Source organism: Eleutherodactylus coqui, chromosome 6, assembly GCF_035609145.1.
Source record: "Eleutherodactylus coqui strain aEleCoq1 chromosome 6, aEleCoq1.hap1, whole genome shotgun sequence".
NCBI classification, from domain to species: domain Eukaryota; kingdom Metazoa; phylum Chordata; class Amphibia; order Anura; family Eleutherodactylidae; genus Eleutherodactylus; species Eleutherodactylus coqui.
The window spans coordinates 176,607,381-176,622,776 of record NC_089842.1 but is presented as its reverse complement, the minus strand read 5'-3'; the positions used below and the strand labels follow the sequence as shown (position 1 = coordinate 176,622,776).

Here is a 15,396-nt window from a genome sequence, read left to right as displayed (position 1 = left end):
AGCGCACGCGATCACTAATCCGAACCAATGTGCCAACCAAAAGGTGGCGCCGCGACGGGTCGCTGGATGGGTCAGACTGAAGCGCGGATTGTAATTGGCTGTCCTCAAGTTTAGCGCTCTCTTTCAGTTTGCAGAGAAGCGGTTTGTTGTCATTTAGGTTATTGACAAGTAATGGCGGCTAATCCGTGGGATCCGGTAAAGCCGACAGCAGCCGCGTCCCTGCTAGAGAGGTGTGTGCAGGCCGGAGTCTTGTCACAGGTACGGCAGTAGGAGTGCAGCTGGCTGCACAGTATAGATGATAAATGTCAGATCCTGGCCTCAGTCATCGGATTGGGAGGCCTGGTATGGTTGCTGATTGGCTGGTAACTAAGGACCCCCCAAAAAATCACTTAGATTCCCATGTAATCACTTTGATTCTTTTGCGTCTTTGTCATTCAGTTTTTGCATGTATAAAACAGAATGGTGGATGGGCCCCTGTGAACAGGCAGATGTTGACTTATGAATTACGACCTGTTTATTGTAAACAGAGGCAGCCGGCCGTTACGATTCCTGTCCCGCTCCACCACCAGTCACAGAACGACTATCACTGGGACGACCGGCATCTGCACCCGACCGATCGTCCTGTGAATAAGGGCCCTTACTCTAGAGGCCGGTGCCAGTATCTGTTTTGTATCGGCCATATTAACAGCACTGTTACTATTGGGGGACATGATCACTACTGGGGCACTTACAGAAGTTGGGGGTGATATAACGTTGAAGTGTTTGCATCTACCACTACAGCCGATGGAGTGCCTCCTTAAAAACACAATAAAGCTCCATTTAGACGGGATGAATATCGGGCAAGCGATGCCTGGCACTTGTCCCTGTGTGCCCGCTCCTGTGCTGTCACAGGGGAGTTACTGGTGCAGGGGAGCGAGGAGTGAAATCTGCTGCAGCCGCCCCGTCCCCTGCTGTCCGCTCTGTGAGGGAGCTGGCATGGGAGCACAGAGACACAGGACGAGTGACGGGCATCGTTTGCCTAACATTCATCAATTGTAAATGGGCCTTAAGGCCAGTTTCACATCTGCATGGCTCCCTTACAGGCCTGGCTTAAAATAGAAAAAAAATGCGTTTCCCAAACGGAGCAGCAAAACGGAACCCCGAGCACAGATGGTAGACCACCCTAAGGCCTCATGTCCACGGGGAAAATCAGGCCCGCTACGGATTCTCCATGGAGAATCCGTAGCGGGTACCTCCTGCCCCGTGGACATTAGCGCTGAAAAGAAGAATAAACTTACCCGTGGCGGACTGGGCAGGTCTTCCCTTCTTCACGGCCGGATCTTCTTTCTTCAGCCGGCAGATGTACTCGGCACGCCGGTAGTGTGCCGCGCGCATGCGCCGGGCACATCCGCCGGGTTGAAGAAAGAAGATCCGGCCGTGAAGAAGAGAAGACCTGCCCAGTCTGCTACGGGTAAGTTATTCTTATTTTAGGTCTCCCGCGGATCCGGACGGCTTCCATAGGCTTCAATAGAAGCCTGCGGGAGCCGTCCCCGCGGGAGACCCGCACGAAAATGGAGCATGTCACGTTTTTTTTCATGCTCCATTTTTTTTAAAATTCATTTTTATTGACCACCCACAAGTATTTATCTACCCGCGGGTGGTCAATGCATCCCTATGGGGTGCGGATCCGCATGCGGGTGATCCGCTGCGGATTTAAAATCATATTTTGTCCGTGGACATGAGGCCTAAAAGTGATCAAAAAGAGTCCTACCGTATGTTTATACCTCAAAATGGTACCAATAAAAACTACATCTCATGAAAAAACAAGCCCATAATCTGCTCCGGCCACAGAAAACTAAGGGGAACTCTTTAGGCCGGGTGGTCGGGGTTTCATTGTAATGACAAAACCCCTTTAAGTTCCAAAATAGGTTGTGTCCTCAAGGGGTTAACAAGCTCTTGATGAAAATCTGTGGGACATATCAAGAAGATGCTCTTCTGCCCCACGGGAACCAACAGGGGCATCACAGGATGCATGGTGGCAGAGGACTGGTTCTCTTTTCTCCACATATAGAGCAGCCTATAATGATGTGTATAAGTAAACCAGCAGTGCAATCCCATGCCCTACAACCCATTCCACCTTTGGCATGATATGTTATAACCAACCTGCCTTGTTTTACCCAGAATGCCCTTGACCAGGCGAGTAAAGAAGCCCCGTGTTTTAGTCGTGTAGAAGAGTTGGAGAAGATCTCTACACTCAAGGATGAAGTCAACCAGGTGAGGATCTCGCTCTGTCATCTTAGTGCCTATTCCCATAAGGGGTGATGATGACTTGGGTTGCTTGAAAAGCCACATGGGTAAATGTGGTATCCAGAGAAGCTGAAAATTGGTCATGCACAGTGCAGATACTTTACCTAGAGCCACAATTTACACTGGACTCCTAATTATAAAGGGGTATTCCCCTAAAATGTAGCATCGTGTTAACGCTGCTATGCGTTATTTTAGGCCTGTTTCACACGGGCTACAAAATTGCACAATTTTGTAGTGCTGTGACATCGCCACAAACCACATGTATGTGAAGCTCATGGTTTCCAATGGGTTCTTTCACATGAGAGATGTTTTGTAGTCTTAAAGAACCCATTAGAAACCATGAGCTTCAGGCCGCATCCACACGGGCGACCTTCTCGCGAGATCTTGTCACAATGCGACAAATCGCATGTATGTGTAGCCCATGCTTTCCTATGGGTTCTTCCACACAAGTGCTGTTTTGTAGCCTGCGACAGTGCAAGACTACAAAATCTCTTCATGCTCTATAGAGCCATGATTTGCATTTTTTTTTGGGGGGGGGGGGGGGTTGTAGCCCATGTTTCCCTATGGAGCCTTCCTATGTGTTGCATCGCATTGCACGAAAACACTTGTTTTTATGCAGCTAGGGCCTTTATTTTTTTATCAAAGTCCTATTGTTTTTTATTAATAGGACTTTCTAAATGTTAAAATCGCATCACACAAAAATTGCAAGTTTGTGTGATGCGATAAAGAGAAGGCTCCATAGGAAACTTGGACGGAAAGCATTGCAAATCGTGGCTGTATAAAGCATGCCGCAATATTGTAGTCTCGCAATGTAGCAGCTGTGAGACGGTGACCGGCAAGGTGCTGGAGGGCAGGTATGTGTCGCCTAGGATGCTCTCCTATGAGGCCTTGGGGAGCGCTTGGGCAGATACGTGCCACCGAGCAGCCTGGGCTCGGTGGAGGAAGCCGGCAGTATGGTGTCAGTAACATTAAGTTACTGACACGGTGTAGTAAGTGGCTCCAAGCCGCATAATCCGGGCCGGCTTTTCCTGGAGTGACCAAAGCGAAGGGTGGGATGGTCACTCCCACGTACCAGGTGGGGCTGGTACCAGGCCATATAAAGCCTGGACCTACAGGGCCTGAGAGGGAGCTGAGACCTCTGCAGGTCTGAGAGGCCTGGCTGGCTGTGTGCAGGAGCCATTTGTGTTACCAGAGTGTAAACAGGGACGCTACCTGTTTAGTAAGTGCTCGGACGAGCAGGATTTCCTTTATGTTTGCCTGATGTTAAGGCCTGTATTTTCCTTTCTTTGCTTGGAAATAAACCCAGGCAAAGCCTGGACTAAAGACTTTATCGCAAGTGTCACTGTCTCTGACTGCTTATGCCCAGGTTGCTACCGATCCTAAACGCTAATCCCTCACACAGCCTACAAAACATCGCTCATGTGAAAGAACCTATTGGAAAGCACGGGCTTCACATACATGCGTTTTGTAGCAATGTCGCGGGCCGTGTGAAACGGGCCTAATGGGGATTTCCTAATTAATGAAGGGCTGGTTCCATTTTCAGGATCCTCCTTCGGCCTCTTTTGAGTGCAAAGCTGTTACAAAGAGCAACTCTGGCTTTGAAGGACCTGTCCTGCGTTTCACATACAGCTCATTGATTTCAATGCATGCAGTGTAATGCTTAACTTCCCCTGTGGTGGCGCTGCAGAGAAACTGAACCCTTACTGTAACGTTTCCTCAGCAGGAGGACACAGAATCTTATTGTCAAAGGATCTTTCTACCAAGTAGTTATTGTCCAAAGCAGAGAATCCCTTTAAAAGCTCCATAATCCCACATATGGTTTTGTTTTGCAGAAGAGCTTGGAGTTAGAAATGCTGCAGCTTGAGAAGGAATCAGCAGATATCGCGCATTCATTTTTCCTCAGTAAGTTTTTCGCACTCATCATGCCAATTAATTCTATCTCTGACATTTTTGGTTCTGCTGTCGGTGTAATAAATCTGACTTTACAAAGGATGGGGACAAGCACATTAGTGCACTTTGCTGTACTCGCACCTGCTGTGTGATTTTATATAGTACTGGAACTTGAGGTGCTTTTAGATGGGAACCTTCATCGTTCAAAAAATCGTGAAAGTGAATGATAATCCTTCAGTCTATATGCGACTGAACGACGAACGAGAAACGCTTGTTCAGTTGCGGCAGACATAAAAATCACTGTTGACTCATTTACTTGTCATTCCATTTAAACACTGATCGTTCCGTCTTTCACATAGCAAACATGAAACACTTAGGCCAAGTGTCCACGGGCGATTTGTCATGCCGTGATTCGCAGCGATAAATAGAACGAATGACACGCTTTCCATAGGATAACTATGGAAAGCGCAGCCCAATATACACGAGCGGAAAACCGTTTGAGATTTTTTGCTCACGTCTAGAAATCGCGGCATGCTACGATTCTCCACGATGAACCCATCATTAAAGGGGTTGTACCGTGAGCAGAAGTCAATGCATATACTTCTATATGGCCATATTCATGCACTTTGTAATATGCATTGTGCATAAAATATGTACCATACGGAAGTTATTCACTTACCTCTCGGGGTGCCCCCCCCCCCCCCTGTGTTGACGACTCCGTCGCCCTGGCGCCGACCAACGATCCACTTCTTGCTTCTTCTCCAGTCGCACCTGCGCAGAAGGAATCTTCTCGCTCGTGGACGAGCCTCTGAATCGATGTTCTCGTGTGCGGGGGGGGGGGGGGGGGGGAGGATGGAAGAGCCAGGAGCAGGAACTGAGCTCCCGCCCCCTCTCTGCCTCCTCTCCGCCCCCCTGCACTATTTGCAATGAGGAGAGGCGGGACGGGGGTGGGGCTAAGTGCCACGAATTAGCCCCGTTTCACCTCTCCTCATTGAAAAAAGTGCAGGGGGGTGGAGAAGAGGCAGAGAGGAGGCGGGAGCTCAGTTCCTGTTCCTGGCTCTTCCATCCTCCCTCCCCCTGCACACGAGGACAGTCCACTCACTCTGATGAGGGTCTTCAGCGCCGGACGGAGCGGTGCACCATGGGAGAAGACCCGCGGTGCACCATGGGAGAAGACCCGAGGCGCCATCTTTGAAAAGAAATTTATCAAAGTACAGAAAACGCTGCTGCAGGTAAGTGGCAAGAACTTTTGATAAAACTTTTAAAGTATATTCTATGCACTTTGATCGGCAGGGGGGACTGTGCGCAAAAAAATATATACTTTTCCGGCGGTACAACCCTTTTAAGATGGGTTCATCGTGGAAAATCGCGGTGACATTAGTGCTCCCCTGTGGCAGAATATCACTCACGATATTCCGTCCCGCCCGTGGACACTCTGCCTTAACAAGAAGTGAATGATTTGCATTGAACGAGTCAACGATAAATCGGCCTGTCTGGCCAGGCAGCATCCTACAGGCTTTACACTGACCCAGCCAGTAGCTCATCCGCTGCTGAGCCTGAGATCGCTGACCACTCAACCTGGGGCAGAGGCTGGCGGGTAGAGGTCACCGGTTACAGATTTGCAGCGGCTGCTGCCGGACCAGCGCTGTAGGCTGGGTGAGTAGAATTCCTGTTATTTTGATGCGGGCCATATAAAATCCGGCAGTGAGCCGAGTTTGGCTTGTGGGCCTTGTGTTTGACGTGTGTGGTGTGGGGGCTTGCTTTTTATGTGATGAGTTGTAGTTTTTATTGGCACCATTTTGCGATACATATGGCTAAGCAGGCATCACGGGAGCGAACAAGCTGGTGATGGCGTCACCGGCTGGTGCAAATGACAACTGTGCTCTGTAAAAGGAGCCTTGTTTAAATACGTTTTCTGGGATATTATAAAAGTTTCCAGGGGGCTGATAAGGAACAAGCTAAAGGAAAAAAAATGCATCTTTTTTTTAAATGCCTGTTCCAGAACCGCCTGTCTGGTCTTGGAAGCTCCTTCGACACTTAAGAGCTGTTCATGCAGAGGGCAGTGATTAGCCTCAGCAGTCACATGAACAACAAATGGCATATGGCCACTGCAGGGGCTTCCAGGATCAGACTGGACTAGCAGATGGACATTTCAAAAAGTGAAAAAAAAACAGTACTAATTTATCAGCCCCCTGTGAAAACCTCTTTAACTTCACCATTCTGAAACTGGGTTCCACTTGTAATTATCAGTTCTATTATACGTTATTTGTATTTATTTATGCATGTATAAATTATATATACACCATCCGCTATTAATGGCTTTGCAGTATATAACACCCGAGCATTGGAGAAATTTGAAACACTTTTCAGCTGTAGATCACATTACGTATCTTTTAAAAATTCCAGATCAGAAATATGACATCCTGCAAGCAATAAACAGCCACTTGGAGGCGGTACTGAGAGAGAAACGCAGTCTAAGGCAGAGGTTGGCTAAACCGTTGTGCCAAGAGAATTTACCTATTGAGGCATCCTACCACAGGTATGGCTGAAATGTTTTAAGTTGTACATTTGTGTTACTGCAATTTTGGCACTACTTCCAACATATGTATATCAATAGACCTTTACATTAGGCCTCGTGTCCAGAGGCGGGTCGGATTCCATATGTGGGAACCCACAGCGGAATCCGACCATGTCTACCTGTGTCTGCAGGCGGTGGCATCTGCGCGGATCTCTATTCTTCTGGGACATCTGTACTGCGGATGGTCCACACAGCTTGCCGTCGGACATGTGCAGTACAGATTTTTATTTTTTTAAATCTCCTGCTCTTCCTGCAGAATCCGCGGCACGTCCGCATTGTCAACTGTAGATGGACTGTGGATCGGACGGCTTCCATTGACTTAAATGAAAGCTATGCATGTGAAAACCGCAGTAAAAAGGAGCATGCTGCGATCTGTTTTCCACATCAAAAGATCCGCAAAACAAATCTGCATGCTCCAATTTAGGTGCGGACGCCGATGCTTCTCTATGCGGATCTTCCGCAAATCAAATCCGCCTGTGGACACTGGGCCTTAATCAGACTCTTGTAATACAATGTTCTTCATATATATCATAGCGCAATGAGCATATTCACAATGATATATAATATATGCACATTTTCCATATTGTAAATCCAAATTTTTATAAAATCCACAGAATCTGTGTAACTCAACCTAAAATTCTTGCATCCTTTTTTGTATGGACCTCCTATATACAGCCTCAGTTTTAATACATGCGGCTTCCTTCTGCTCAGGTTTGTCGCTGAACTTTTACCACTTGCTGTTAAATTTATCGAGAAGCTGGATTTCTACATCCAAACCATCCACACCATTCCCCAGATACCAGAATGTGCGAAAAATATGGTAAGAACAAGTTAACTTCGTCCATTGCAAGGAAGTGACGTCGAAAATTTTCAAATACTGTATTAATCTGCCATCTTTGTTTTCAGGATAACGCCTTGATCAGAATGGAGGCTCTTGAGGCGGATCTGGAGGAGGTGACGGAACAGATCTTAACATGGAGAGAGACACAAAATAAATTGCTGCAGAAAAGCTTACAGGTCAGCGCAGAAGAAAGTTCCAGCAGTATCAAAGCATCAACGTCTTACTTGTCCATTGAGAACCTACACCGCTAGTAATCAAGCAGTTAGGCCGCCTGCAGACAGGCGGAAATTCCGCGGCGGGATTCCTTGCAGAATTTCCGCCCCTGGACGCCTGCATAGGATTGTATTACAGCACGCAATCCTATGCAGACAGCCGCGGTTTGTCTACGCAAAATCACGCGCAGCAAACAAACCACGGCATGCTCTAATTCTGTGCGGGCCCCGCACAGAAACGTCACTCACCAGCCGCCGGCTCCGCTCTGCGCATGCGACTGCAGCCGGCACATGAAAGAGCCGGAGCTGCGGGAGCAGGTGAGTCCGCGGTGCTCTCTGCAGGCACTCGAGTCGGGTCCCGCTGCGAGAATTCTCGCAGCCGGATCCGACCCGGCCGTCTGCAGGCGGCCTTAGTCAGTGATACCACATTTCTGGACAGTAGATAAAGATTTCACTGGTTGCTCTGAGAGCTGCAGAGATTATTACACAACTCTTGCAGGGGTGGGAAACAGTCCATGCTCCAGTCAAAAACTTTTTTTCATTTCACTTAAAGTCCTTTTGCATGTAGAACTATTAGTAACAATGATGAAGCTTGCCTGTATAAATCAGCAATTTTGTTTTTGTTCCCAACTTGTATTCAAAGATATTAAAGAACCACATTTATATATAACATGTCATGTTTTGTATACTTGGCATTAAACATCTATATTTTTGCATATAAATTGATGGGTTGAAAAGCATATTGGTATTTCCTCACCGGGGTGCATAGCTCATTACACTGCAATTATCAGAGTTGGGTCCTGTAACGACCCGTGCATCTATATGTCCATCACATGACCGGGACAGATTTTTGTCCTCTAGAAATCAGCAATGAAGGTTTCCATTTAATGTCTACGAGCAGAAATCTTGAAAACTGCTAAGAATCTATATACTAGAAAAGTGTTAACTTTTCATCATACAATGAACTGATATTTCTGTTTTTTAGGTTAAAAATTCTGTATTTAATCATTTATAATATACAGTAGTCAGAATCTGTTTGTCACAATACCCTATTTGACCTCAAAGTTGAAGGAGTTGGCCACTGACTATATCATAGGTGTAACTTGTAGCTCCTGGGCCCCAATGCAAAACCTGTAACACGGCCCACAACTATAATGCTTTATTCATAGTACTAGGCTCACTATATGGAGAAGAGAGGCCTTATGGGCTCCCTAAGGCTCCTGGGCCCAGGTGCAACCGCATCCCCTATAGTTACGCCCCTGGACTACATTCTTTTTTTCTTAAAACAAAGTGACGGAAAAAGTAAACTAAACCAGCCTATACTAACTTGTCCCTTCAGTCCCCCCCATTCCTGCTCACTTTCAGGTAGTACAGGGTTATGCCATCTGGCTGGAGCAGTCATGCGCCTAATCACTGGCTTCAGTGTTGGTACATGCCAGAGACTGTCCGCAGTGGTCACACATATAACATGGCACATAATCACTGGGACCTGAAGGGCGGACGAAATGGGGAGTATAGGCTATTTTCTTTTGTCTAAAAATGTAGCCACCGGACAACCAATTTTATGTGATTAAATTCCACCTGACTCACTGAAACGTTCACTAAAGTTAAATTCACTATTGAGCTCAGTGGCTGCTGTATAACCCTATTTGCAGTGACTCCACCTGGTGGTGACTACTGGCAGGCAGAATTCTATCATTTAACTCTATGGCTGTTTTGAAGGGAAGCATGTAGATGGAAGTTCTGTAACAGAAAAATTAAGCTCCTGCAGCATGTGGATAGTATGTCCTTTTTTTGTCAAACCAAACTTCACTGAAATACAGTTAGCTTTTCTCTCCTTTTGGAGGGTATGTAATACTTGAATGTGGTATAAACCTCGTATGAAATACCCAATTCTATTTGGATACATCCCCAATTCCCGTGCCTCAATGCACACAGTTTATGGAACCACACTACTATCTGCACTCTGCGGAATCCCAAAGAACGCTATTGTCCGTCAGTCCCAGGTTCAATCCCGATAAATTCCCAGCACAGTTCGCTGTTAGCAATTGAGCCATGTCACAACCACACTGTCCACAAAGTGCTTGCCTCAGCAGGCCCACTAATTCCTGAAAGTCACTGTTAGCTGCTTGATTCGGCTTTTATTCAGGCCAACTTCACTGTTACGAAGCTGCAGTAATGTCCTCTGGTGGCCCAATTGGCCATCTATGCAGCATAGCTCCGATCCCTCTCTCATGTATGCCTGCCCTTTGACCCCTAGTAATCGGGGCCTTTTTGTCTCTGCTCCGTCTGCCCTTCAACTATGATTATCAGGTCCTTTCAATGGTCTTCGACCTCCAGGTCATCAGGGCACTTTTTAGCATCTATCTCCTCTCTTGCGCTGTTCCCCAGTGGGAGGACAGAGCTGCTTGCCTTGCTCTCCCTCACTAGGGGCTGCCACCATGTCGCCCACAGGCCTCCAGTGCCTACTAGCCTGCTCCACACAATGTTGCTGCGTTTGCTGTACTTCTGTAGCAGCTTCAGAAGCTGTGATGCAGCTCCTAAACTCTAGAATACAGTACTTTTGAGCCTCCTGGCTCATTCTTGAAGGATAGTCGGGGCCTAGCACTGTACTTTGTACTGTCTCTTCTATGGCGGCATTCTTCTGGGCGGTGATACACTAGTTGCATCACCTGCCACATTATCATGGGGGGGGCATGACCCCATTCACAGCGCTTCCGAGCACTAGATTCAATGACTGCTATGATCTTCAGAGCTCTGAGTGCTTTAACTCTTCTCTCCATGCTGCTCTTTAGCAAGGGAACATGGACTTTCTCTGGTGCCTCAGAGCCTATTGCAGTTCTCCATATCTGCCCGTTTCAAGCTCAAGTCGGAAAGGGGTGGAGCCTCCCACAGTCGCCAGCCACTGCTGTAAGCGGTGTAAAGGGATGTGTGGCAGTGCTATCCCCTTACACTTTCACCTCCTATAAACAAACATATTTTATGAAATTTAACTAGTACCGAAATATGGACCTTAAAGGGATAGTCTGGGGTGAAAACATTTTTAAAAACTTGTTCATAGATGTATAAAGACATTTGAAAAAAACAAAACAAAGCTCCCATTCTAACGGTGCTCAGTCCTCCGCTGCATTCTTCTCCAGTGATATCCTCCCATCCTAGGAACATGTGACCACTACAGCCAATAAGGAGCCAGTAGTTGGCTGTAGTGGTCACAGTCCCTACGACCACAGCTGCAGTTACAGTTCCCTGTGATGGAGTTGGAAAAAGAGTACAGTGGGGGCTAGTGCACTATTGGAACCGGAGCTGCAGAAGTTCAGGAGCATGTGACTTTGTTTTTCTACAGCCCTGAATAGATTTCAATGTTTTGTTTTTTTTCTCCCCAGACTACCCTCTAGGCCTGTTTCACACGGTTGACAGTGATATCACCGCGTTTTCTTGCAGCGATGGCATGATTTTTGCGGTACTACAAAGTCTGACAACTGCGTAGCACTCTTTTGCTTGGATTTTCAGGGGGGTGGGTAGGAGGGTGCTTGAAATATAAGCCATGCCGCAAAAATAAGCCCCAGCTACGTAAAAAATACCAATACATTTACCTAACAGGAGCTGTCCGCTCCGCCGCACTTCTCCTTCAGCAGTTCCGCGGCACTTTTTTTGGAGTCTTCAGCCACTGGCATCTGGTCAGGGGGTTCAAAAATTTCGCCTGCAGGAAGCGCTGACTCTGATTGGCTGAGCCGCGGTGCTAGAGAACCAATCAGAGCCAGCGCTTCCTGAAAGAGGGATTCTTGAACCCCCTGACCAGGAATCGGTGGCTGAAGACTACAAACAAGCGCCATGGAAATGCTGGAGGAAAAGTGCGGCGGAGCGGACACCACTTGTTAGGTAATGTTTTATTTTTTTTATGCAGCTAGGGCTTATTTTAGGGACAAACAGTAGGACTTCCTACTATAAAAGTTGCATCCCACCGTACGAAAACTGTGATTTCGTGCGATGTGATGCAACACAAAGGAAGGTACTATAGGGGAACATGGGCTACAACACATTGCAAATCGCAGTAATATTCAGCATCCCGTAATTTTTTTTCTCGCAATGTAGCAACCTACAAAAGATCGCTAATGTGAGGGAACCCATTGGAAAGCATGGGCTTCACATACATGCGATCTGTAGCATCGCAAGGAAATCGTGTGATTTTGTTGCCTATTTGAAAGCAGCCTTAAAATAATACTTCAACTTCCCCAATGTTTTTTGCTTTTTAGGGCTGACTTTAATTTTATAGAGTTTGATTTCAGAAAATGATTTCACTCTTGGAGCTAATTTTGTGTTGGAACAAAAACAGAGTTTTGTCTTGTCTGATTCCTGCAGAAATAATGGATAGCCCAAATGGGATAGCTGCAGTTTGTACTTCTTGATAAGATGCTGGTCTTCATTCATTCAGTATTAGAACCTGGAAGACATATTCACAGAATTTCTTACATTCATATATACTCTTATAATTAATTAGTACTGTATAAAGAACTTGCCATCAGACGTTAAACTCCTATCTAATTGAAACTACTAACGACCACTTGTCTGTGAGTATGTGTGTAAGTGCTTCTCATTTCCACTCCTGATCACATAACTGTGATGTCATCACAGTTTCTACAGCATATATAAAACACAGAGCCTGACTGGCAGAAGAACAACAACGTTAGGGCACCAACCCAAAGAGCTGGACAGCAGCAGCCAGGGCCTGGGATGAGGTCACCGTCATGTGATCACCTGTGTGGGTGGAGTCAGCGATCACATGACGAGGGGCTGATCACTGTATCCAGGAGTCTGCTGGTTGTCATCCCTGCTGGACAAGCGGAAGGGATCAGGATGTAGGAGAACTGTGTGTGTGATGCCTGGGATGTAGATGCAGCACAGCTATATGTGGGAATCAGGATGGATGTAGTAGAGCTGTGTGTGTGTGATGTGTGGGAATCAGGATGGATGTAGTAGAGCTGTGTGTGTGATGTGTGGGTATCAGCATGGATGTAGTAGAGCTGTGTGTGTGATGTTTGGGAATCAGGATGGATGCAGTAGAGCTGTGTGTGTGATGTGTGGGTATCAGCATGGATGTAGTAGAGCTGTGTGTGTAATGTGTGGGCATCAGGATGGATGTAGTGCCGCTGTGTGTATGATGTCTGGAAATCAGGGTGGATGTAGCAGAGCTGTGTGTGTGATGTCTGGAATCCAGAGCTGTGTGGTGATTGCGCCACCAGAAACACTGGTACTGTAATTTCCTAATAATTACTAGTTTTCCTATATCAGGCACTCATATATATACAATTGGAGTATAGGAAAAAAAATAATATAGTAATTTCTCTTCCCAATTAGGAGACATCTGCTTATTTAACTCAGTTCTGTATCACCTGCATATTTTGCAGTATTGTACATAGATCATCATCACTCATATTGGTACTTGTTCCCACAGGAGCTCACAATCTAAACTCCAAACTGACCTATCGGTATGTCTGTGTTTTAGGGCTATGGAAGGAAACGCAGGGCAGACATACAATCTTGAAACAATTGTTGTCCTTGGTCAGATTCAAACCCATGCCCTCAGCGCTGCAAGGCAACAGTGCTAACTACAGCTGTAGTTACTCACCAGATGCCAGCTCTCATCTCCCAGCCCAAAGACACACTACTTCACGGAATCAGGAAATGCTGCTTACACTTAATATGTGATTTTGACATGGATTTGAAGTGGCAAATTAACATTACAATCCAGATCCGCACAAAGTATTAGTCTATGTGAAAGCACTCTGCCTGGATTACATAGTAGACCTGGATCCAAAGTTTACGTCACTAATCCCAAAGTGAATGGCTGTATATGTACCTGGCAATGCCCTGCCCACAGTATCTCTGAAAGACCCTTGTTCTTGTGTCTTGTGTTTCGAGTCAGGGTTGTCATACAGTATTTGTTCCACCTCTGTTTGTCCTGAAGCTAGAACTTCATCCATCTTCAGTACTTTGGGAAATAATAGTTTCTTCTGGCACAGCTTTGATAACTGAGAGACCATTAAAACATAATGGATATTTTTACATATAAGACTGACAGCAGAAAATACTAAGTGGTCCATCCAGACTTACATTAGATTACTTCCTTTTATCTCTCACTAAGGATAGATCTATGCTTATCCCAGGCATGCAGGAATTCATTTATTATTGATTTTCCAACCACGACTGCTTGAAGTTTGTTGCAAGTATCTAGTACTCTTTCATTTTCTGACATTGCTAATCTCCCCCTCCAACTAACCTCAGATTGTGCCCACTTGTTCTTGTGTTTTGTTTCTTATTAAAAACTCTTACCTCCTGAACCTTCTTTAAAGTGCCCCACTGGTCCTGAGCTCAAAATCTGCCTCCGGAGGGGGAGAGTGTCGTTACCTGGCAATTTCCTTTCTTGCTGATCTGCTGGGGATCCACCAATTTCCAGGCCCCTCTTTGGTCTTCCGAGGTGTCCACAGCATTCCTCTGACTACACAATACACATTGTGCAATGGTAGTCTAAGGCACTACTCGCTGCTTTTGGATTGGCCAGTGCTGCGTGTAGTGTCTTAGACTTTAGATGTACTACCAATGCAAAGTGCATTGAGTAGTCTAAGAACCGCTGCGACTATCTTGGAACCCCAAAAAGTGGCCAGAAAGAGGCAGATTAACAAGAAAGGAGTAATATTACTCGCCTTTATAGGATTGCTTTAAACCTTTCCGATATATAAGGCCTCGTTCACACGAGCGCACAACGCATGCAAAAAAACACGTGTAGCTGCGCAAAACTAGCGTGAATGGATGTTTTTCTGTGAAGTTGCTTTGCGTAAAATTCATCCATTCACATGAGGGAATTTGCATGGCTAAAAGCATAGCAGCGCACAATGCAGGAAAACAGGCGCTGCTGCTCCAAGGGGGTGGGGGATAGAGAGAGATAAAGGAAAGCCCCACAAAAAAGGGGGTTCCCCCGTTGCTTTCCCTCATCTCTCTCCCCGCTGCAGAGAGAGAAAGGTTTCCCTGCAGAGGAATTCCTTCTCTCCCGGACAGCAGAACAGCACATTTTAAATGTCCTGCTGTAAACTCCTGTTAGTCCTCTCATCCCTGCAGGGACTAATAGGAGCTTACAGCAGGACATTAAAAATGTGTCTCTGTGTTTAGCGGCGCAGCAGCACTCCTTCCCCCCTTATCTCCCTATAGGCGCCTGCACACGAGCGGAAATTCCGCGGTGGGATTTCCCGTAGAATTTCCGCCGCTGGAAGCCTGCATAGGATTGCGTTAACAAATGCAATCCTATGCAGATGGCCGCAATTTGGCTGCGCGAAAACTTGCGCGGCAAACAAATCGCGACATGCTCTGAAATGTCACTTACCCGCCGCCGGCTCCGGTCTGCGCATGCGCCGGCTGCCCGGCAAGCCGGCACATCAAACAGCCGGAGCCGCGGGCGCGGGTGAGTACGTGCTGGTCCCTGCAGGCGCTCGGGTCGGGTCCGACCCACCCGTCTGCAGGCGGCCTTTATCTCCCATTCTGATTATTTAGCAGTTTACACTAATAATCGGAATATTTACCTAATCAACCTTCCCCTT

The 15,396-nt window shown here is 46.6% G+C and overlaps 2 protein-coding genes across 2 annotated transcripts in view; one reads left to right on the top strand and one right to left on the bottom strand.

The window, feature by feature from the left end:
- Positions 1-48: 48 nt before the first annotated feature.
- On the top strand, positions 49-8,496 carry HAUS2 (HAUS augmin like complex subunit 2). The gene is made up of 6 exons (XM_066608292.1): positions 49-258; positions 2,161-2,253; positions 4,119-4,188; positions 6,583-6,715; positions 7,466-7,574; positions 7,661-8,496. Exons 1-6 carry the CDS (start codon positions 172-174, stop codon positions 7,844-7,846), a joined length of 678 nt encoding a protein of 225 aa, XP_066464389.1. The 5' UTR covers positions 49-171; the 3' UTR covers positions 7,847-8,496.
- A 3,367-nt stretch (positions 8,497-11,863) lies between these two features.
- HEATR4 (HEAT repeat containing 4) overlaps positions 11,864-15,396 on the bottom strand; it is a 35,902-nt gene continuing 32,369 nt past the window's right edge. The window contains exons 16-17 of the mRNA XM_066608290.1: positions 13,665-13,836; positions 11,864-12,248 (exon numbers count right to left, since the gene is read on the bottom strand). Of these exons, the coding sequence (XP_066464387.1) occupies positions 12,232-12,248; positions 13,665-13,836 (189 nt within the window). The 3' untranslated portion in view covers positions 11,864-12,231. The remainder of the gene's footprint in view (positions 12,249-13,664; positions 13,837-15,396) is intronic.

Coding starts and splice junctions, on each gene's coding strand:
- HAUS2 (XM_066608292.1), top strand. CDS start 172: ATGGCGGCTAATCCGTGGGATCCGGTAAAGCCGACAGCAGCCGCGTCC. Junction 6,716..7,465: donor ATTGAGGCATCCTACCACAG/GTATGGCTGAAA, acceptor CCTTCTGCTCAG/GTTTGTCGCTGAACTTTTAC. Junction 7,575..7,660: donor CAGAATGTGCGAAAAATATG/GTAAGAACAAGT, acceptor CTTTGTTTTCAG/GATAACGCCTTGATCAGAAT.